The following is a 24,580-nucleotide window of genomic DNA, read 5'->3' as shown; positions in this document are numbered from 1 at the left end:
CGAAGATTATTTTTGCACCGTTCAGCTGTAGTTTCGTTTTAACTTTTGGATTACATTTTACTGATGGAAAACCAAGATCAAATTACTAAACATGCATTTGCTTTTAATTGACATTGCCAAAATGTGGATAGAGAGACCAGTTGTATTTTAAGCTTGGCTGGAGTTAGGGTTACACAACCTGCAGGTCTTACCGTTGACATGGGTTTTCACCTGAACTAAGAATATTAATATTTTAAAAAAGACAACGAAGACAAAACAACTTCATTTGCATACTGATTATCATTTATTATGACCTTTAAAACAAACGTGTTTGTGCAAATATATATATTTCTCAAATACAAAAACAGATTTGAACATTTAGTGTGTACATAAGCACAATATATGAATTGCAAAGCACAGAAAATTAAAAATAAGAGTGAAAAAGTGCATAACGTTTAAGGAATTCTGACTAACTTCTGAAAAGAGAACATATGGCAGAAGTTGGTTTGAACAATACCAATTGTGCATTCTGTGGACAAACAGTTAATTTTTTTAATACATTTGAAATATTACACATACAGTTTGGAATACATAAAAATAGTCATGATCTTTTTGGTTGAAAATACATCGGAAAACTTTGGTCTCTGCTCCTCTGGAGTTTTCATTCGAATGGCTTCACAATTTTCATTGAAATGTAGTTCTAGAATAAAGAAAAATAGCAATTAGACAAACATTAATAACATCAAAATGTAGGTTATCGGTTTGTTATTTCCTTAATGTTTACTTTAACACAATCTGACCATCTCCCCTCTTGCTTGTTCTTACCGGTAAAGAGTACAACAGGATTCCGATGAAGAGAAGCACTAGGGTCAGCAGGATCAGTCCAATGAACATCCACTTGAATCTGTGACACAAAATTAACTTCACGGTCTTACAGGGGTTCGTGAACCAGAAGAAGGATGTGTCGGGACGGCTGTTGATGTTGGAAGAGGAGGAAACAGAGTTTAATATGGTATATAGAGTATTGGAGGTAAACATTTCTGATATGCCTATGAAATGGTGAATCTACACAGACCAGTGGACATCCTTACTTAGGGAAGTCAAGCTTTGGGTTCATGTTGGGTTCATCCCTGCCCTTCCCAGCAGGCTTCCCATCCACCTCATTCTCAGCCACAATTTCAAGAGTCATCTCAACCTTCCCCTACACAAGATGTTAATTCAGATTTATTCCACACAATGTTTCACATACACCTCTGATTCGCAATTTAGTAATCTACTGCAGAGACCCTAAAACCAAGTTGATTTATAGTCTTAGTTTTGTCATTGTTAAATTGATGACCGCTAAGCTGTACTCACACCAAGGACTTTCTTCCCATCCTGTTCAATGACACAGGGCCACCAGCCTCTGACAGACTGCTGAGCGAACAGCGAGTTGGCCAGGTCTGATTTGTGTGGCCCTGCATCCAACATCACCTCCATCATACCCAGACTGCACTTCTCTGGAGTCTTGGCAGGAGGGGTTAGGTTACGCAGATCCAGCTCTACTGTGCCTATAAAATGAGCAGAACAACAATCACAGAACTGTGTGTTAATAGCAGAATTGATCAGCTGAAGCAACATTAACATATGAACATTTTTGGTTGAAAGAAAGTATTGTATGGTAATTCATAGTGCTAGAGAGGTGTCTCACCCAGGTAATCATCCAATGAGAACTTGTCATTATCCCAAACTTGAACAATCAACTTGGGGGGTATTCTGAACTCTGTTTTGTCTAGACTCCAGAAGTGCTCCTGTTTAAGGAAAGCAAAACAGGCTAAATTGTTGCCAATGAAATGCATCTCAATTTTATCTTACTACACTACTCCATTTGTAATATTTTGGTCAAGCCTCAACACACCTTCTTGGAGACCAGACATAGCTGTTCAGCGGGCAGGTATTCAAAGCCAAAGATGAACCTCCAGTTGAAGTTGCCATCTCCGTCCAGAGATCTGTAGTGGACGTCAGTCTTCTGCTTGTCCTCTTCCATACCTGGCATCCAACTGGAAAGACAAACTGACTGGTTAAATCATTTAGGTTGTAATGTGCCATTGTAGTAGTTAGATCCTAATATATTTTCAACAGATAATTGTTCAACACTAAACTCTATCCTCCTGATTCCTGCTTACAAGCAAAAACAGGAAGTACCAGTGACGAGCTCAATACGGAGGTGGTCCGATGAAGCGGATGCCAAACTACAGCACTGTTGTTTCGGCTAGCACAGACTGGAATATGTTCCGGAATTCATCGGATAACATTGAGAAGTTTACCACAGTCACTGGCTTCATTAATAAGTGCATCGACGACATCGTCACTACACTGACCGTACGTACATAACCCAACCAGAAATCATGGGTTACAGGCAACATCCACACTAAGCTAAAGGCTGGAGCTGCCGCATTCAAGGAGTGGGACACTAATCGGAAACGCTTATAAGAAATCCCGCTACAACCTTCAACGAGCCATCAAACAAGCAAAGCATCAATACAGGACTAAGATCGAATCCTACTACTCCAGCTCTGACGCTGGTCGGATGTGGCAGGGCTTGCAGACTAATCACAGATTACAAAGGGAAACCCAGCCACGAGCTGCCCAGTGACGCACGCCTACCAGACGAGCTAAATGCCTTCTATGCTTGCTTAGAGGCAAGCAACACTGAACCATGCATGAGAGCACCAGCTGTTCCGGACGACTGATCTCACTCTTCGTAGCCAATGTGAGTAAGACCTTTAAACAGCTTTACATTTACAAGGCTGCAGGGCCAGAAGGATTACCAGGATGCATACTCTGAGCATGCACTGACCAGCTGGCAAGTGTCTTCACTGACATTTTCAACTTCTCCCTGACCCAGTCTGTAATACCTACAGGTTTCAAGCAGACCACCATAGTAAATAAATGACTACCGCCCTGTAGCACTCACATCTGTCGCCATTAAATGCTTTGAATGGCTGGTCATGGCTCACATCAACACCATCATTCCAGAAACTCTGGACCCACACCAATTTGCATACTGCCCCAACAGATCTACAGGTGTCACAATCTCTACTGCACTCAACACTGCCCTCTCCCACGTGGACAAAAGGAAAACCTATGTGAGAATGCTGTTCATTGACTACAGCTCAGCGTTCAACACTATAGTGCCCTCCACGCTCATCACTAAGCTCAGTACCCTGGGACTGAACATCTTCCTCTGCAACTAGATCCTGGACTTCCTGACGGACCTCCCCCAGGTGGTGAGAGTAGGCAACACCACATCTGCCATGTTGACCCTCAACACAGGGCGTGCGTCCTGTACTCCCCGTTCACACACAACTGCGTGGCAGCGCATGACTCAAACACCATCATTAGGTTTGCGGTGGAAGGCCTGATCACCAATGACGATGAGCCAGCCTATAGGGAGATCAGTGACCTGGCAACAACCTTTCCCTCAACAACACAAAAGGAGCTGAACGTGGACTACAAGAAACGGAGCTCCGAGAAAACCCCCATTCACATCGACGGGGCTGTAGTGGAGTTGGTCGAGAGCTTCAAGTCCCTCGCTGTCCACATCACTAAGGAATCATCACGATCCACACACCAACAGTTTTGAAGGCACAACGCCTCTTCCCTACTCTGGAGGCTGAAAAGACTTGGCATTGGAGCCCTCAACTCTTCCAAAACTTCTACAGCTGCATCATTGAGAACTTTTTGACAGGCTGCATCACCGCTTGGTATGGCAACTGTTTGGCACTCGAACGCAACTGGGGCCGTACTCCCTGCCATCCAGGTCCTCTATACCAGGTGGTGTCAGAGGAAGGGCCTAAAATTGTCAGACTCCAGCCACCCATGTCACCTCGTACCCCTGCACATCGACTCGGTACCCCGGGTAAATAGCCAATTTATCATTACTCATTGTGCATTTATTCCTCATGTTATTATTTTTCTCTGCATTTCAATGTTAATCTACATTTGATTGATTGATACCCTTTGACATAGATATCACTCATGTGCTCCCCAGTGATGCTGGTTTCGTCCAGAATGACATCAGTGGTGTTCCAAACAACAGCTCGAAGGAAATACCTAAATGGAGACATGGTATTCATTAATAGACATTTATAGACAAGATTACTTTGAAATACCAAATTGAAAAACGATTCTTACTTTTTGGCCTTGCGTGGTGCAATGTCAAAGGGTGGTCCGGGAAGGCCCATGCTTTTGGGGTAAACATCCACCCACATTTGAAGGCGGCCCTATACAGTGAGTAAAAATAGTTAGTCTCAGATACATGGAAGCAGTGGTAGACATATTAAAAGAGGAAGACAACATGGACAGTGACCTGAGAGAGATGGGGCTGGAAGCTGCTGAACAGTGTCCTGGTCTCTACATGCTCCGGCACCAATCCTTGAGTTCTGAGCACATGCAGAGGGAGCCGTTCGTTGGCAGGGCCCAAGTGCTGGTGGATCTCATTGTTAGCCTCTAAATGTAGATGGTAAAAGTGGGTTACCTCAAGTCACATAAAGGCTCTACTCAGGTCACACAAAACAATCTTGTCCTCAGGTCGCTAAAATGAACATTAAACGTTAAGAAAAACGTCATTTAAAAAAAACTGGTTATGAATTACCAAATTGATCCAGGGTGTACTGTTCCCCATTGAATGACAGTGTGTTGCCATTGTCTTCTGTCATGGGTGGAGGGACACCTTTGAGGCGGGCCAGGTTCTGAAGGATCTGAGAGGGCTTCAGCTGGTCACGCCATTGGTTGATTCCCGAGCTGTTTCAGGGAGATCAACACAACAAATAAGTTCTTAATTGACCTGCCTGGTAAAATAAAATACTATCTGGAGATATACAACAGAAGGGGCATTTTGTAGTGAACTATCACATTAAGATTTACAGTAGGAAAAAGTATCCTCACATGCAGTATGTCTGAGGTAGGCCACTGTAGGAGCCGAAGCGTGACAAGAAACGGTTCTCCAGGTCAATCACCGTCTCTCCCACTTTCTCATCGCGACTCAGCAGATCATAGTCATACACAGAGATCTTCAGGTCTTTGTCTTGAGGCAAGAAACATGTCATCTCAAACATTCTGCAAAAAAGGAGATTTAGTATAAGTGTAATGTACAATATTATCCATAACAAGATCTTGAGGGTAAGTAAATATCTAAATTAAAATGTGCGCTTTTTACCTTCCAAACACAGGGTTGGTGGTATTTGGTAAGTAGTTATCTCGGTCCTCAATTGACTTTTTCCCCAGGGCAATCTTCATATAAGGATCACACTGTAAAGGAAAGGCAAATTGAGAAAACATGTTGCAACATTAAAGCGATTCAATGTAGTATGCGTAAAATTGAAGAGGGCAGCAACACGGCAATGGACAATGCAAGAGCTTAGAATTCTAAGGTTATATCTTCATTTTGGGGAAAACAGTCAGACATAACAAGGTTCACTACCTATAGTGCCTTCAGAAAGTATTCACACCTTTACTTTTTCCACATTTTGTTGTGTTACTGCCTGAATTGTCTCTGGCCTACACACACACTACCCCATAACATCAAAGTGGTATGTCTTGAGACATTTTTACAAATGAATTACAAAAAATTCAAGCTAAAATGTCGTCAGTAAATTAACACCTTTATGGCAAGCCTAAATAAGTTCAGGAGTAAATACTTGCTTATTTAACAAGTTGCAGAGACTCACTCTGTGCAAGAAGTGTTGAACATGATTTTTTAATGACTACCTCATCTCTGTACCCCAACATACAGATAATTGTAAGTTCCCTCAGTCGAGCAGTGAATTTCAAACACAGATTTAAGGGCACCTATTGGTAGATGGGTAAAAAAAATAAATGTAAAGACACTTAATATCCCTTTGAGCATGGTGAAGTTATGAATTCCATTTTGGATGGTGTATCAATACACCCAGTCACTACAAAGATACAGGCGTCCTTCCTAACTCAGTTGCCGAAGAGGCAAGAAACCACTCAAGGATTTCATAATGAGGCCAATGGTGACTTTAAACAGTTAGAGTTTACTGGCTGTGATAGGAGAAAACTGAGGATGGATCATGAACATTGTAGTTACTCCACAATACTAATCAAAATGAGTGAAAAGGAAGCCTGTAAAAAAATTTAAAAACATGCATTCTGTTTTCAAAAAGTTAAACTTTAAAAAGTGGCAAAGAAATTAACTTTGTCGAATACAAGCCGTTATGTTTGGACCCAATACAACACAATGAGTACCACTCTTCATATTGTCAAGCATGGTGGTGGCTGCATCATGTTATGAGTATGCTGGTCATCAGCAAGGACTACAGAGTTTTGATCAAAATAAGCAGAATAGCACATGCAAAATCCTAGAGGAAAACCTGGTTCAGTCTGCTTTCCACCAGGCACATACAACTTTCAGCAGGACAATAACCTAAAACACAAGGCCAAATATACACGAGTTGCTTACCAAGAGAATGTTGAATGTTCCCGAGTGGCCTAGTTACAGTTTACTTAAATCTGCTTGAAAATGGCTATCTAGCAATGCTCAACAACCAATTTGACAGAGCTTGAAGAATTTTGAAAATAATAAAAATGGGCAAATGTTGCACAATCCAGGTGGGCACATCTTAGAGACTTACCTAGAAAGACTCACAGCTGTAGTCGCTGCCAAAGCTTACTCTAACGTGCATTTACTCAGGGGTATGAATACTTATGCAAATGATATTTCTGATATTGATATTCATGTGTGCAAATGTATTAAATTAATGATATTTAATTTAATACTTCGCACACATTTCTAAAAACATGTTTTCACTTAGGGGTAGTGTGTGAAGTGTCATTTTTTAAATCCATTTTGAATTCAGGCTGCAACAACAAAATGTGGAATAAGTCAAAAATACCCCAATTCATGTTGTAAAGTTAAAAATAATATGAGATGAATATTGCTCACACCATTCAATGTCAAACCAATATGGGGTTAGAACTTTAAAGCCAATCATCTCAGAATCACATTTTTACAGATAGAATCTTATAACTCCAAGGTCACATCAGGACTCGCCTGGCCATTGTTATCCTTGGGCTGCAGGTCGATGCCTCTGACCACATAGATCCTGACCAGGCACTCCTGAGGCCCGCTTTCAGGCAGCTCACGGAACTGGCGAGGAGGAAGAGCAACACCCGGGTCGTCTGATAGAGGGTACACCTTAAAAGAGCCCTGAAAAAAAAAGTCAGCCATCACTGACAGGTAGCAATGCATCAACTCTACCACTAGAACGCAGCAATAGCCTGATTTATGACTGATGCATTCCATCCATTTGTATAACTGAGCCAATGTGGCATGTTATGCGTGAGACGTGTAAGTGTAGGGATTTTGTGAAACGGAGATCAACTGCTGTTCCACCTTAAATTCTCCAACGACAGATGGATCATCATCCCCATCTTCATTCTTGCCTCTTTGCAGTTTGAAGGTGCTGCAGAAATCGGTGAGTTGTTTGAACTCAGGAACCTCTTCCAGTTCGTTATCATACACCTGAACACAGAGATGATATGAAAATGATTTGAGTCTAGGGGGGGGACTATATTCCAATTAATCAGTGCAGCTACTTCAGATGTATTCTGTGTGAGATGTCAAGGCTTCACCTTCAAAGTGTCATATCCTTTCTGAAGGTAAGGACGGCACTTCTCCTGATCGCCAATGGAAGCGTAGAATTTACTCCACCAATCAACTGTCTCCTTCTCCTAATGTGAAAAAGCGAAGATAATATCAAATTCTAGTCTGTACATCAGTGTGATAGAGAGCTGTGTGTAGAAGTTTTCATATCTTACCTTCTCTGCATGCTTTAAGGAAGGAGAATGGGATGAAAGGAAAGATAAGTAAACCAGGTGTCAAGTCAATATCACAGACAGTCATTCATATGCCAGCTAGTGCAATATCCATTGGATTATAGGAATGAGTAGGCAAGATGTGAGAATTAAAAATCAAAAGAATAGTTTCAATAAGGGTTTATTTTTTGTTGTTGTTCTGTTCTAAATATGGGACACAGACATCCTGTTTTATTAGATTAAACTCAAACTTTAAAAAAAAAAAACTGGTTCAAAGTTAGATTTCATTTTGTTTACTTCTTTGGCTGAATCACATTTTGACTCTGCTCATACTCACTCCTTCCTCAGCTGTCATTTCATCTCTATATATATATATATATATATATATATGGCCACAATCTCAACATAGGGTGGTAGTATGCATGTGTAGGAAGTAATATACACTGCAAGGTTGAGGTTGCCTCTCTCAAATCTCAGCTGTGATCCATGTTTATATACAGTATATATACCTCAACCTTGCAGTGTCGTTGTCCAGCCTACAGAGTTAAACTATAGATGACCATACATAAAGGATGAGAAGTAGGCGGCGGCCATTTTGTTGACTGCTGCTGACATACTCTACAAACTGCAAGTCAAAGCGTTGACGTGAAATTCGGACACTTATTAGATAGAATATATCTTAAAAGCTCCGAGTGTAATGTCCAACAAAATATGGTGAATGAGAGGGGATTTCCCATTCAAATGCCAGAGTATACCTGAGCTTCAAGCAGAGGCCTCCTGTCTTCCATGTCAATTCTGATGTCCCGAGGAGAAGCAGCCATCAGAGCCACTAACAAAGACAAGTCGAGACAATTTCTTATGTACATCTCATATGTTGGAAAACCATTTCAATCTCAACATAGGGTGGTAGTATGCACGTGTAGGAAGTGTACGATAGAGACAAGTTACCTTTGGATGACATGGATGACTTCTGGATGATGTAAGGGTCGCAGCGAAACTCCTCCAGAGTGTCTATGGTACACTGTCCAACCACTGGCTTCCTGCCAAATGGCCTGTGGTCGATCACCTTCAGCACGATGGGAGGGGTGTACATCTCCTCTTTGGGAAGGAACTGAGGATAAAGACGAGACAACTTTGACATCGATCCCCTGAGTGAGGGAATGAGAGGATGCCTACACTCAACATTTTACCAAAAAAAAAAAAAAAAAAAAAAAAAAAAAAAAAACTATGCCTGAGATCCAAAGCAAGCAGCTCTTACCACTTTGAGGAAGAGGACAGATCCAGGAAAGTTTGGGCTCTTCTTCATGTTCTTGATAACAGCAGACTGAACCACCTCTCCTCCACACTCCACCACCAGGCTAGGGGAGGACACAGTGGCCAACTGGTAGGTCTTCATGTTGCGCAAGCCCCAGGCCAGAATCTGGAACACACACACAGGGTAACAAAATATATATAGTGGGAAATTGCAGGTAAACGTGCCATTTCTATGGGATGTTATGACATTACTGAAGGATAGTAGTTTTACCTCAATGGCCATGAGTTGCACCACAGGCCGTATCCCCTGAGGCACCATGTACAGATTCTCTGCCCTCTTGGGAGGAACCAGAGGGAGGTCCATCCCAATACCCTGGAGACAGAGAGTTTACACAATACACATAACCCTCTTCCTATAAGCCGACCCCACTAACCAATACTGCTCCACATCCTCCTCCTGGTACTACACCTTATCCTTCAGGATGAGCTCAGCAGCCACAAGCACCTCCCCAGCCCACTCGCCCTTGTGTGTGATGGGGGACCACAGCAGTTGGGGTGTCTGGTCCATGCCTGGGTTCAGTTTCACCAGGGGGACACACATGCTCCGACCCAGCAGCTCATGTTTCCCCTGGGGCAGAGAGCAACATGTTAACCAACTACAGCCAGGATGAAAATCACAGTCAATAAGGGGACTGTGTTGATAACCTGAGTAACTGACAGGACTTTGATCACACTCACCACTTGGTCATTGTCATAGAACTCCAGCACCACATCGGGGGGATAGTGGGCGATGTTCTGGGGGTCCCCGTAGATCTCCATGTTATGGAAGATCAGGGTCTGGTCCCACGTGGGGTTCAGAGTAGCCTTCATGGTCTCGGTGGTTTGACTCATGTGCAGGAAAGACACATGGGCATATGGATCTAGGAAGAGATAGAACACATTGTGTTAGATAATAAGTCCACATTTTCATAATATCTCACGTGTCAACTGCCACCAAATTATAAGAGGATTTTTGACAGGGAGATATGCAGACCCGAGAAGCTGTCTTTGTCCATGGCAACAAGGTTCCTGGCCTGGTAAACGTAGATGCGGAGGTGGTAGACGTGCGACCCTGCAGAAAGAAAAAAAACACCCAAGGTTAAGGCCAGTATCAGACAGAGAGAAATCCATGCCAACTATGTATAATTAAAGCACTCACTGTCAAATGAACAGGAAACAGTTGGAGTATTGGCACCAAAGGGCTTGGATGCGTCAACCTTATCATCTTTTCTCTTCTCATCTGTATCAACCCCCTGCAAAGACAATCAAGAATTCCTCAGAATGAATCACTCAACAGGGATGGACAACTGTTGGGCAAGAGTGTCGTCGTGCCAGGGAAAAGAGAAAACCAACAGAAGCTGCAGGCCGTGAGGACCAGAGTTGCTCACCAGTGCCCCCTCCAGTTTGAAAATGGCGGATGCCCCTAGGCGGTCGGCGGGGGCCATCTTCCTCCTCCAGCGTCTGCGTCGGATTGTGTCGGTGGAACGTGCCTTCCTGTGGAACTTCCAGCCAATCAGAGAGGAGAACTCCCAGCCCTCCGGGTCTCCTTGGTCTCGCTTCTGAAAAGGCAGGGGAATATATTTGACACCCACAACATTTAATTACAGTTTCCTATTGGCAGTGTGCACTGACCTCAGCTGTTGTATCAGCAGCTGATCTCTTCCTGGGCCTGACCACTCTCCTCCGTCGGAGGATGTGGTACATCTTCTCTGCTGGCACCCACGACTTGGGTTTTTCATCTGGAGGGATGGTGATTCCATACTCCCAGCCTGCATTCAGATAAACACCTTAGAAATTCATACAGGTCAATTCTACAGTAGTAGACATTACAAATCCCAACTTCAAGTCAAGTCCTCCACTGCAAGGTCAAGCAGTGTGTGATAGCAGACCTTTCTCATCCACAGCCCTGTTGTCATCCACAGTCCACTCAGTCGCCCAGCTCCAGCCTGCAGGACACTCCATCTCCCCTGGGCTCTGGGTCTTCTCCCCATTCTGCAAACACAACCAACAACACCTCAGTTACCTGATCACCGTTGTGTGTTCTTGTGTGTGTTGTTGTGTGTTCCCTAACCACGTCAGCGTAGGGCTCGGCAGCAGGCTTCCACTCTCCGCCAGGGAAGCGAGTCTCGGTCTGGAAAACTTCATCTATGAATTCAGTGTGTCCTGCATCTGCCTCTGTCAACAGACTTGTACAGACACACACAAAGAGATATTATTACAGACTTAAAACCTGCTCAAAAAGACCTGGTACAACACTCCTCACTAATGGGTGGTTGATGGAATGAGAAATGAAAACAACAAAAGAACTGGCAGCTGGGTCATGTTCATTAGGCACTAAAGGGAAGAAGAGACAGAAACAGGGAGGGCCTACCTAGACTTATCCAATAACGTTTCACAATGGTGTGCCCTGTCTGCTGAACATGACTGATTTTGTTTGATTGTGATAAAGGAGGGCAGATTACAAATATTCTACCATTGTAAAAAACAAACATGCGTCTTACCCCTTCTCTGGGTCGATGAACCATTCTCCCTCCCACTCCCAGCCTCGCGGGGGCATGAAGTACTCCTGTTTCAGCTTCAGTTTGCCAGTCACATCAGTGTACTTGTGGCGTAAACCCAGACCCGTAGTTCCCCACTTTCCCAGCATGTAGGCCTGATTCTCATACTGCCAAAGGGGAAGGAAAGAAGAAAAAAAAAAACACTTGATTACAACACTCTCCTCCATTTCTATTAAGTTCAACACTCAAAAGGGAGTCATTTTCATAGAACCATACCGATTCAGCAAACACACTGAACGTCCCCTCAGAGAAAGTGTTGAACTTCTTCTCGTGTGCAGACAGGCCCAACCACACGTTGACTCTGATCTGGACTGGAACCTTCAGCCCCTTGTTTTTATCCATAGGGTACTGCATGAGGATAGTCCTGGTCCTGCCGCAGAACTGTCCACAGGCCTGTTCGCTGTAGGTGGAGTAGAGGAGCTGGTGGGCTGGGATGCGGCTGTACGCCACTCGCTTCTCCCCCCTCAGCATCCAGATGATCACGTCAGGCATGCTGTTCTGGGGCTGGAGAGGGACACATGTAAACACACAACGTCAATTACTGTACAGTCCCAGTTAATACAACCCTACACAACTGTATCACTACCTTCAAGGGTCATTTAGAGGGAATTGTACATGGAAACATGCAGTACAAGTCAAACGTTTGGACACACCTACTCATTCAAGGGTTTTTCTATATTTTTTACATTATAGAATAATAGAGAAGACATCAAAACTATGAAATAAAACATATGGAATCATGTAGTAACCAAAAAACAGAATCTGTGCAAAGAGTGTGCAAAGTTGTCATCAAGGCAAAGGGTGGCTACTTTGAAGAATCTAAAATAGAAACAAATCAAACACTGTTGGTTACTACCTGATTCCATAGTTTGTCTTCACTACTATTCTACAATGTAGAAAATAGTCAAAAAAGAAAAACCCTTGAATGAGTAGGTGTCCAAACTTTTGACTTGTACTGTACTTAAATGTGAAGAGCCTATAGCCCCAATTTTCAGCCATTATAATCTCAGATTATTGATAGCATTTTACCAAAAGTATATCATGCCCAGACAAACAGCTTGACCTCTGACCTACCTCATCAGCAAGCTGCTTCAGTTTGTCCAGCCAGCCCTCGATGTCCACCAGGGTGTCCTTGATTTCGGTGGGCTCTTCTCTCATACGGTCGGCCGCCTCCATGATGGTCTGCAGGGCGCCGTCACGCAGCTTCTTGATCTGGATGTCCAGGGCAGTCAGGTTGGATTGGCCCTCCAGGTCTGGAACTTTGAAACTGGTATGATGGGGATTGGGTTAGATACAAATACTGGGTTATCGCCGCTGTGTTTGAGCTAGATCAGCATGGCGTTATTCTTTGAAACCCAACAGATTATCCCAGTGTTTACTAACTAAACCCCATTTAAAAACAAGGAAGCATTTACCTGTCAAGATCGTCGATCACCTGATTCACCAGTCTCAGCCAGATCTCTGCCAGACGGTTGTCAGAAGCTTTAGCCAAGATGGCCGTCTTCATTGCAGTGATATTAGATTGCTGAAAGGAGCAATAGTCTAAAATGTTACATTGTATTCATACATTCAATGAATAATATTAAAATACCATTTACATTAGTCATTTAGCAGACGCTCTTATCCAGAGCGACTTACAGTAGTGTGCATACATTTTTATACTATGAATAAAATATGCCATGGCAAAAAAAAAAAAAAAAAAATTCTTACCAGGCGTTCAGATATGTACAGAATGATGTTGACTGCATCCAAACGGTGACTGATGTCCTCCCAGAATGATGTGATGACAACCACTGGCTTTGTGTCAGCCCAGGGCAGGTAATAGTAGTGGTTACCTGTTGAAAATAAACAAATTAGTCCAATTCACATACTCTTGTAGAGGTACCAATTACCAGATGAGCTTAATTTCTAAGGTGGCTTGGTCCTTTACCATCAAACACAGCACAGCTGTACTGGGTAGTGGAGGCCAGTGGTTTACAGGTGGTGTCCAGTTTGTTGCCATAGTTGCCGATGCTGACCTCAAACTGGATTGGTTCGCCAGGCTCCTGGAGCATGCTGGCGCTGTGGAACACGGCACACAGACAGTACTTCCTCCTACGCTGGTATTTCTGATCAGAAAATAAAACGTGTTTGGTTTAGATGAAAAAAATATTCTTTGATTTACATTTCAAATAACTTTATTATTCAAAGACGTAGCATGTATTTTGTTTTTCTTTGGCCATAACCACCAAAACAGGACATACCTATAGGAGAAAAGGGTAAGGTAAAATTGATTAAGATCCAATGGGAGGACAGGTTACAGTACCTGGGCCACCAAGATGTCATCACTAGGGATCGCATCCACAGTCTTGTCAGGTTTGCCTTCCAGTTTAGTCGAGAGCTCAACCAGGATTCTTCCTCGATAGGCCACCCCTTCACCCTGTCAAAAAGAAAAGTATAGATCATTTGAATGTCAACATTAGTTTATAAAGTCCATATGTAGAGAACTGTCAACATCGCCAAGCTTAGAGATGTATTCAATTCCCTTGTAGGACCTACCTTGCCATAGTTCAGCTCTTCATAAGGGTCAGGAAGTCCAGTAAACTCTCTGGGACTCCCATACAGGTTAACATAGCAAGGCCCAAAGGCTGGCAGAAAACCCACCTCAGACTCCCCAGTCTTCCCTGTGGAGGAAAAAGCATTTTTTTTTTAAACTAATGTGTCTAAATGATGAGCTGCACAAAGCTGTGGAGTTAGTTCTGCATGTCAGAAGCTGATGTCTTGGATGGAGAATGGCTAACACAGCAGTAGCAAATCTAGGGCATCTACCCAGGTAAACTCACAGGGGTAATATGCTGTGTTTCCCTCTCTCCCCCCCCCCCTTATTGGAGTGTTAGGTTACACAAAGAATCTCAGCCTCACACAGCAACTTAGAAATGCAACACACACATGCTTTGGCAAACAAAAGGAGCGCAGGCAACTCTGACAGCACAAACAGAGCATGCAAATGATATTAAAGTCACAAAATTCCACAACTGAATACGAAGAGTTAGACAGGAAGCAAAATTGTTTGCTGTAACCTTTTGAGTACCAAGGACGGACAACTTTGAAATTATATGTGTTCACTACACTCAAATATCATGCTATTGTACTCAAAGGGCTACAGAAATGAATTGACCGGGCACAACTCTTAGCAGTCAAAGTAACTTCAGTGCAGTAATCATTGTCTGGGGTCAAATTCAATCCATTCTAAATTCTTTGAAACGTCATGCTGGGCTATAATCTGAGGAATTGACTAATGTGATGTATACAGCAAATTGACATGACTTGTTAGTGGTACTGGGCCAAATAAGATTTTTGCACTGGATGGTACTTTAATAATTCATCACATCTACTGAACCTTCACGTGATTGAGAGAACCCATATCCCGCATGTTCGTCTAGACAAAGAGAAAAAGAAAAAGCATGTTCTGTATATTAGACAATTACAATAGAATATAGAGATGAATAGAGTAGACCTATTCATTTAACAACCAAAGTGAATGGACATATTGTAATTAGACAATACTGTTATACTAGAAGCTACAATGGCATATGAATCATATACTTGAGCTATAGATGGTGAAATAGTGGGGCGTAGTGTAACAGACCTCAATCGAACCATACCTTCAATTTTACCACCAGAGGACGCTATTTTGCCCAGATTCAAGTACGTGGTGCCAATTGAGTCATTCCGAGTCAAGCGATCCCTGCATAAGAAGTGCAATATCACAATATGACATTATCCACCGTCAACTTCACTTTCATCACATTTAGAGGACACACGGTTTTCCTAACCTTTGACTTGCCCTGATTCTCCACCATTCCCACTAGCAACAGACTAAGGCTACAGTGGTGTTTCCCTGCCAACAGAATCCCAGCCTGGAACAGGGAGTGGCGGTTGACTCACTCATACTATAGTACGGCCAAGTTCCTCCCAGGCCAAATAACAACTGACTGACCACACTCTGGAGACACCATTACACAGCATACAGGCAGGGAGCAGAGTGAGCACTAGGGAGGCACTCTAAGGGGGCTGCCTATACACTACTTACATATGGGGTTTTCCTGAGGTATTTTTGACCCATGTGACCAGGAAGAATTCCTGGCCCTATTTGTGCAGAAACTCAGGACCTTAGAAAGTATGCATCTGAATACTGTTCTAAAACAGTGAGGTAGGGTGGAGCAAAACTGACAGAGCAAATGAAGTGCTTTAAAAATGGATACATTGGTGTTCAGTAGAGGAGATACTGTTGACTTACCAATCAAATATGGTCAGTTTGATTTGTTCACACATGGAAGGGAACTGCAGAAAGATTTTGTAAAATCATTGTTTTGAATCACAATTTACCAAAGCAGAAATCCAGTGCACAAGTGTTTTTTTTAATTTATTTTTAATTTTTTTTTTTTTTTTACCTTAACCTGAAGATTCAGCATTTGGTTCCATTCTGGGTTGGCATTCTTCTCAATGACTTGGGTGCACAGCTACAACAAACATTCACATATCAACTTCACAACCATTTCCATAATAAACAAATCCTCCCCTTGATTTGAGTTGTGTGGAGAGGAATGGGAATACCTTTTTGCCAGCGAAGCGGGCCTCTACAAAAGGGTCCACTAGATTCTTCTTGTTCCCGTCCCCTCCAAACATATCCTTCACTGACTGGGCAAAGGCATCATCCACTATGAAAAAAACCAAATACATACTGGTTAAGTTTGTTTTGAGAGGCAAGTATATACCACATCAATCTGAATCACAGTTGCAAGAGATACAGACACTTTTCTAAATGAATAGCTAGCACAGATGCACACCCATCTTAAGCGTAGAGCAAGCACTTAAAAAGTCAATGCTGAAGAACCTTAAAGCATAACAAATCAACCACAACAGCAGCAGAACGTGATAGCTACGACATTAGATATAGGAGTGGTGTACTCTGGGGAATGTCCTCGGCCCGGAACACTTTGAGAGACAGGGTGACCCATCGCAGAGTGACCCCCGCTGGCATCAGCAGGTTACTCTCTATGTCATCCTGGTCATCGCTGACGTCCCTCTTCTCTACCTGCAGAAGTCACAAACACACACACTGGTGTCACACTTTGCTATGGTAGGGACAGACGTTATTTTCATGTAAATCTGACCGGGGGGGGGGGGGGGGGGCATATGGGGGTCCTCCTGGGGCATATACATCCATCCATTATTTATTTTTAATTGCAGTGCCGGCCACGATTTAGCAGTAGCAGTGCGCCAATGTTAAACGCATATAGGGGAAACACTGAGGGAGGTAACCCCAAACTAAAGGTTGTATTACTGTACCGGTGGTTCATCTCCCATCCCAACTATGAACATGCTGACTTTAAGGTATCCCCTGGCCCCCGAGCTGTTGTCATCAGGGTCATTCAGAAGGAGCCACTTCCTCATCACAGAGTGAGCTGAGAGACAGACGGGCACAACATTTACCTCCATGGACGGGTTGTCTGATAACATCACAGAAATGACGTGCGTATCGATGAGTTATGATTCTTAACGTTTGGACAGCTAGCAACAATGACAAGCTTATGCCATGTGGGGAATCATTGATGGCTCATTTCAGCAAGTTGTATCTTGTTATTGATACCATGTCTTGTTTAGAGGTGTTTTGACTGATGTCTATACTAATATGGCGCAAATTTGCTAGCTAGACAACCAAACAACTGTAACAATGTATTTAAGATTTTTTTTAAATTGCACAATGAGCACTTATGTTTCCAATAAACATTGAGACTGCAAATACAGAGAAAGTCACCTCTACAAACTTACCCGGTCCATCATAGATAAAGCCGATATCAACCTGTGGGAGGCAAAGAAAGATGGGAAATAACTCACATTGAAAATACATAAATCGAGTAATGGATTGTAAAGTTGGGACTCCTTTGTGTCCTTAAATCCTTGAATGTTTTAATAAGAGGTAGGGGGGAAAGGAGGAGTACCTTGAACTCCCCCATGAGACTGTCAGCTCTCAGAGAGAAGGAGTCATACACCTACAGAAGGAGAGTAGTGTTAATTCAAGCGAGAATGAAATGCTATACATAGTAACTGAATGTTCATCAGTTAGTGCCAAATGACCAACATTGAGTTCAACTTACCCGAAAGCTGATATATTGATCAAATAGGTCTAATGGTAACATGTTGACGTTGTAAAAGAACATCTGTAAAGAGAAATGAATCTGCGTGGTTTAATGAGAAAAGCAAAGCCACATAAACCTTCAGGACAAATGTACTGCAGTCATTTCTCAATTTGATAAGCACCCATGTACTTAGTCAAGTTTAATCAATATGGCTGCCTTTACCTCATCAAAGAAGGGATTGTTTCCCCTCTTTATCCTTGTTCTGTGAGTCTGTCCACAAAAATTCACCTTCACAACAGGTTTGATGTTATTCCCAGGGAGCTGTCGCCCCTCTATGATCCTGACACGGATCTGAGGGTAAGAGATGAGAATAGGGAGTGAAAACAATGTTACGCAGTATGACAGTTGTGTTTAGAGAGATGTTAGAACTGCTTTGGGAGAATTCACCTGAAAGTCCTGGGGTTTATTGGCCAGGGGACGGTTCCGTTTCCTGGTACTCCTGACCAGTCTTTGGTTAGGGTTCCCAGGCTGACCATTGGAGGATACTCTCCCTGCACAGCCACTCTGTCCTCCTTCAATAAAGTCCTCATCCCGCTCTTCACCGCCACCTTCCACTGCAGACACACACACACACACACACACACACACACACACACACACACACACACACACACACACACACACACACAATGTTAAAGTATATTCAACTGCACAAAGATGTTTTGCTGAAGTAACAGCTAATACAAGGATCCAAATAAACTCATTTGTCTTTCATAATCCTGCCACTTCATGGTTGACAGGAAAACAAAGCAAAAATACTAATAGCTACATGATGTTTCTTTCTTATTTCGATGATTAAGACAAGCATACCAGACAGCTCTTTTTTGCAATCAAAGTATTCATCCACAGAGCTGAGCAAACAAAAGTCCTCCATGATCCCAAAGACAAATGCTACTGTGGCACTTCAGACCACATGACGTACCAGAATCACCAGCTGTAGCTCCTTCCTGTGGGTAATTTGGCTTTGGAGCTGCATTGGCTGGAGGGTCATAGCCAATCAAAAGGCTTACTGTGGCCTGGAAGGTGAATAATTGGTGGAATCAATCAATCATCTCATTAAAACAAGCTGGTATCAAAATTCAGATTGGAAAATTGCACCAGATTTTTTTATGCTCATGTGGTTATTGTAGTTAAGATAATAACTGTTGAATTAAAATTGGGTAATATGGATTGAAAGGATTGCAGGGAAAACAGGTGTTTCAATTTGAGCTGATTGCATGATTGTATTCCCCATATCCGTGGTAGCTGGTGAGTGGCTGCACTCCCCATTATTAACTAGTGAGGGGATTGCATTAATCTGACCCATCGCTTGGGTAGGCGTAGTTTGCACTGGGTGGAAAGTGATTACGTTTGTTTTGGAACCGGGCTGCCTCCGGGGCATAAGCTGGCTGCCCCGTTCTGGCCGCCGGTGAAGTCTGCTCAAAACAAAAGTGACATAGGTTAAGCACGTAGAGTAATGAGTAGGATTCTGTGTTCACACGCAGAAGTGATTAGGGCCATAGACCGGTGTACCCAGGGCCAGTTTAATAGAATCCCCTCAGTGAAAAACATACCCCAATAGCCTGTCCCTTTTCATTGACAAGAGCCACATCTTTAGATGGAGAGGATTTGACTTGACCAGTTGCAAGGTCTTTCAGTGAGATTTTTGCAGAGCCTAGAAACCTACAAAACAAGGGCAAACGTCAGATTCAGCTAGGTGTAAAAACAAATACAGCTTTCATACTATACAAAGGTGAGGGTTGAAATTACTTTTGATAATGAATAGTTCAATCTTTGATTAAACATCAGGTGCCTGTAAGAAATGGACGAGGTAGTCCATTTCCCCCCGGCAAAGGGGGGAAAATGACATCATACAAAATAGACACATCAACAAACAAAACCCATCCCACTTATTCAATCACAGTCCCTTCCAAAATACATCCCTACAAAGGCTGAGGGGCCTGTGAGGGCGAAACATTCACAGACAGGATTTCTCGCAAGGCCTCGGCTGTGAAATCACGAAGACCCAAGAAACGTTCACCTGCATTCACAATGATTTCAATTTTCTCTGAATTTTTCTCCACTTGCGATGTACAGTTTATGACCATTGCAATAAATTATACAAAGTCCACCTTTTTAACATGTAACATTTCACGATCCCTCGCTTGATGAGAACCCTTAACTGGTCGTGGTGCCTCTACTACTATTGTTTTCTTCCCCGCCACTTGTTCCTTCCACTCTTCTCACCGCCTCCAGATAGGAGACACGCTGGACACACCTTGCTCTTGCCACCTCGGTCTCCTTCACCCTAACAGGGCACTCCAGGATTTCGGGCGCATGTTCGCCTCCGCAATTGCAGCCTTTCACTTCATCTGGCATACGATACTCTTCCCTTCTGCACACACGTGACACATGACCAAATATTTTGCATTCATGACACTTAAGGGGTTTATGCACAAAAGCTCTTGCAGGGTATCTCATGAATCCTAACTGTATATGAGATGGGAGAGACTCTTCGTCAAAGAACAGTAGTATGGATAAAGTCAATTTCTTTTCTCCATCCATCATACAGGCCAGTCAACGTGCACCAACCACTTCATCGATGTCTTCAGTTATATCAGACCTTCACTTCTTGTGCCACCCCAGAAATAACCCCCTTGACATTCCACTCCTATATCGTTTTGAGGCTTAAAACATGCTTCTTCTGCTCCGCAGATACACAAACAAAATCGAAATAAGACAACTTCTTGTGACACTTTCCTCCAACACATTCCAGATTTTCCTCGTGATGTTAAACGGATTGCCCAGGTAGCATAGATCCAACACCCTCACTAATCTAGGGGTTTCCTAGTTTCCACCACAACTTTCCTTCTCTTGATTGACTTCTTCACCACTGTAACCCACTCATTTTCACTCTCTGTGCTATTATCGTCACCCGACTCACTAGCAGTTTCAAACAAAACCTCAGTTTACGCCATCTTCACAGTATATTACTTGCTAGCTTTCGCTGTGATCTGTGGGAATGAGTGGGCACTCGTGCGCTAAGTGATGACACCATGATAAAATACTATGACATGACTTGCTGCACCACATCACCTACTGTATGTATGAACAAATTGTTACAACTCTTTCAAGGATCTGAAGGATCTTGTACCCTCCAATCATGATTCATGTCTTTACAGACAGGATACTATTAAACATCCGAGTGGCTATTGTTAATAATGTCATTGATCTTTTAACACTTTGCAATTTATCTTTACTGGTCACTCTGCTTATGGGGAATATTACATTTCCTATGCAGTGTTCAGACTGATCTATTCTACATCTGGGAGGCTGAAACTTGAATTCTCTGGAGATTGATACTCTTCTGGAATGCAGGATAATAAACCTGGGGATGTTGGGTTTTTTGGGTCATTTGAGGAATTCCTGCCCAAATCTAATAAGTCCAGAATCACAAGCTTAAACATTTCTCTCCCAAGTTGCTAGGGTTACAAAGTACCATAACAGACCCTGGAAAACTATGTGAGAGAAGAGTCCCTATACTCCCCCACATCGTCAGAGTGTGTGTCAGATTAGGCTAACTCAATGGAAAGCTTTACTCACATCACATGGCCTGCACTGATGCATGCATATAACTGACAAAACTGGAAAATCAGACATCCAATTTCAAATGTGCTGAGCTGCAGAATACTGTAGCTAATCTACATTATATACACAGGATTCACAGACATGATCATTTTACTGAATTAATCTCACCAAAACATTTACATTCTGTAAAGTATGTGTTTTCTTCATAACATACAAAGCTTTCATGATTTTAATTGGCAAACCGTGGAAACTCTTTCTGTGGTTACATCTCCAGATCATTACCATGTCTTTTCCTCTGTGAATGGAAAATACCAGACAGACACCACAACATTTTAACTTTGGTCTATACTTAGTGGCCTGAACTCACAACTTTTTCATCCTACATGAATACAATCTTTCCCTATCAGCAAGTGCCATCCAGCTCATCCCAACAGAACAAATAGGGATTAATTCATTGTTGCCTAAGATGGATCACCTCTCCCACTCACTGCAAGGACGTCTGAGCATGGCAAGTAGGGTGTGGGAGCTACATGTTGAGCCAACAATGAGGTTTCCTGAAACAGTGGCTATGCTAACTTACTTTCCCATGAACATTATCCCTCGAACGCATTGTAGTACTCTCAGTAGATATTGGGAATTGAATCGTATGCCATGCTACAAGCCCTGATCTGTTTATGTCATTATGTAGCTCTTGTCGAACCGTTTCAAGACTGCAGTTGACCCTTTCCTTTTGGGGGTTAATTTGCAGGAGGTCGGTCTAATCTACAGTATACCTTCATTAAAATTGAACAGATGAAGAGATCTTGTAGTAGTTGTAGAAGTCCTACCACCTCCTGTAATCACATTGCAGACTAGGCAGCTCTTTGCAACTTCATTTAGAGGATGGCTCTGCTCTGTTTTAATGAGGTGGAGCAAACTGGGTTTCTCTCTCTCTCCTAACCCTCCTATTACTGCAGGGTTGTATTCATTACACCTATTCTGTTGCAAAACTTTTCTTAAAAATGGAAGCAAATGGAACGGTGAGGGACCTACCTGAATTTGTCCAATAGAAACTCTTGTTTTAGTTGCAAAAAGGAACGTTGATGTGTATGTGTGGGCCACTTACTTATCTTTCCCAATAGTTTCGTAGTCTTTCACAATCACATCAATGTAAGATGAGGAATCAAGCGCAGAGCCCTTCAAATCAAACTGAAGGACCTGTAATCAAACATGACATGTTTTACTTTACAGGGGCACTGATTTGTGTTTGAGGTACACACAAATTATATTATTAAGCCTATTAGAGAGCAGGCAATGACAATATTATACAGAAGCCTACAATAGTACACGGTCAGAGTTGTAGCTATTTTGAGCATATCTAGTCTTGCTTTGGCAATACAACTTTCCCAAGGACAAATACTCTGTTTGAACAGAAAGTACTTACTTCATTCCAAACTGGGTTTACTTCACTGTCAATTGATTTGGTTTTCTTCTTTTCATCTGAAAGTAACATTTGTTTTTTTCCACTTATTCCAGTCACATTTTACAGTTGCTAAGAAAGTATTCCATTCTTAGCAACTTGTACTGAGTTAAAGAATGCCAGTGCAGTCAATATAACTCGGGTAATATTGAATTGATACATTAATCAGTTTAGGTCCAATGAAAAGTTATTGCCTACTTTAAAGGACTACATCCTGATTTAACCAATCAATAAGTTACACCATCATCATTCTTCGTCTCACAACCTTTGTTTTTCTCAATGAATGCAACAAAAGAAAACGTTATGACATTTCTATTTGTAAGGTGATGGAGTAGCCCAATAAAGCAGCCCATCAGATTTGTGGATCAAAATACAGAAATATCATCTCTGGGACATAAAAAGTAAGAGCACTTCCTTACCTTTAAAAATAATAGATGCTACGGGATCCGGTGTACTTCCAAGTTTAGTTTTAGGCAGACCGTTAGCAGATTCTACCACAACCCGCAACATTATGATACTCACTAATAGGAATCAGTATTGTTCTGGAATTACTTTAAAAACCGAATAGCGCGCAGCATCATCACCACCACCACCCCATCACTAAAGCTAACAGCACCAATTTGAACCCGTGTTTAATTTAGGTAAATAACAAGGGTGGGTCAGAGAGGAATAGGCTAAGCGAGAGGTTTCACTCTCGCCAAAATTGAGCCCAATGCGTTTCTGAACTTGTTGCCTGCCTTCCCGCCTTTGAGGCAACGACTCCCATTGTTAGGACGGAGACATGAGCATCTCGTCATTATACAGATCTTTGGGTGGGTGGGGCTTTTGGGGGGAAGGGCAGTGTGCTGCCATCCTGTGTAAAGTGTTGACAGAGGAAAATATTGGCTCAGTGAAATAAGTAGGAAAATACTGTAAAAAAAAGTGCTAGTACTTGCATGGCGCTATTAAAACAGGATATATAGGACAAAAATAAATCTAGACTGAGCAAATCGTATTTTTCCATTCATATTTGTCCGTTAATTTCTGTCCCATGACAAGTTAATTGGTGCTCTATTGTTATTGGACTGGTCAATAAAAGTACTCTGTCTCTATCTAGTGTTTTTTTTAAATTAACATATCAACAAACAAAAGAGGAATAGTCACATGTAAACAAGCATACATACAACCTATTTACATTGCCAGGAATCCTAAACAAACAAATCATATTCATTAATAATACCATTTTTAATTGCCTTTTTGTTTTTCATTTTAGTTAAAGTAGTGCCATATTGTTTAAATTCATTTATAAAGTGGAAAAAGTTAGGTTTTGAATTAGACCATTTGCATTTGTGAATATGAAATGTACCTAATATTATTAGCAGTTGAATTAAATATACTACATCTTTATCAATGTCAGAATTTCTTAAATAAATCATCATATTAAAACCATTACATTGTACAACCGGTCCTATTCTTTTGTAATTCTGTATGTCAATCCAAAAAATTAGACTATAAATACAGGCAAAAAACAAATGCAAAAATGGTCTCCTTCTCCATTCCACAGAAATCACATTTATAGTCAATATTCAGCTTGAATCTTTCCAAAACATGTTTCACAGGATAAATTCTATGTAACATTTTAAATGAAACTTCCTTTACTTTGTTACTGATACAATATTTGTTAGCAATTTTCCGTCTAGTGGTGGTTGATAAAAAAAGGAGTGCCAGCGTCATGATCTGAC

The 24,580-nt window shown here is 42.1% G+C and overlaps 1 protein-coding gene across 1 annotated transcript; it reads right to left on the bottom strand.

The window, feature by feature from the left end:
* Nucleotides 1–260: 260 nt before the first annotated feature.
* On the bottom strand, nt 261–23,447 carry LOC120029865 (myoferlin-like). Its single transcript, XM_038975173.1, has 53 exons — nt 23,279–23,447; nt 22,824–22,879; nt 22,506–22,597; nt 19,387–19,495; nt 18,756–18,849; nt 18,221–18,387; nt 17,996–18,124; nt 17,792–17,854; nt 17,636–17,686; nt 17,466–17,496; nt 16,983–17,098; nt 16,602–16,728; nt 16,248–16,351; nt 16,085–16,153; nt 15,931–15,974; nt 15,296–15,378; nt 15,031–15,069; nt 14,190–14,314; nt 13,957–14,070; nt 13,582–13,759; nt 13,362–13,486; nt 13,067–13,176; nt 12,726–12,918; nt 11,868–12,155; nt 11,595–11,758; nt 11,165–11,279; nt 10,983–11,085; nt 10,726–10,862; nt 10,482–10,652; nt 10,253–10,346; nt 10,088–10,165; nt 9,793–9,974; nt 9,524–9,682; nt 9,326–9,427; nt 9,059–9,220; nt 8,749–8,911; nt 8,556–8,629; nt 7,804–7,815; nt 7,618–7,716; nt 7,379–7,507; nt 7,037–7,192; nt 5,180–5,271; nt 4,909–5,079; nt 4,616–4,764; nt 4,331–4,470; nt 4,156–4,244; nt 3,979–4,074; nt 1,877–2,018; nt 1,670–1,769; nt 1,336–1,529; nt 1,071–1,180; nt 805–952; nt 261–679 (listed from the first exon to the last, which is right to left on the bottom strand). The coding sequence occupies exons 1-53, from the start codon at nt 23,367–23,369 to the stop codon at nt 641–643; spliced, it is 6,168 nt and encodes a 2,055-aa protein (XP_038831101.1). The 5' UTR covers nt 23,370–23,447; the 3' UTR covers nt 261–640.
* Nucleotides 23,448–24,580: the final 1,133 nt, after the last annotated feature.

This window comes from Salvelinus namaycush, chromosome 35 (genome assembly GCF_016432855.1).
Source record: "Salvelinus namaycush isolate Seneca chromosome 35, SaNama_1.0, whole genome shotgun sequence".
NCBI lineage: Eukaryota > Metazoa > Chordata > Actinopteri > Salmoniformes > Salmonidae > Salvelinus > Salvelinus namaycush.
This window is presented reverse-complemented; position numbering and strand designations above follow the sequence as displayed.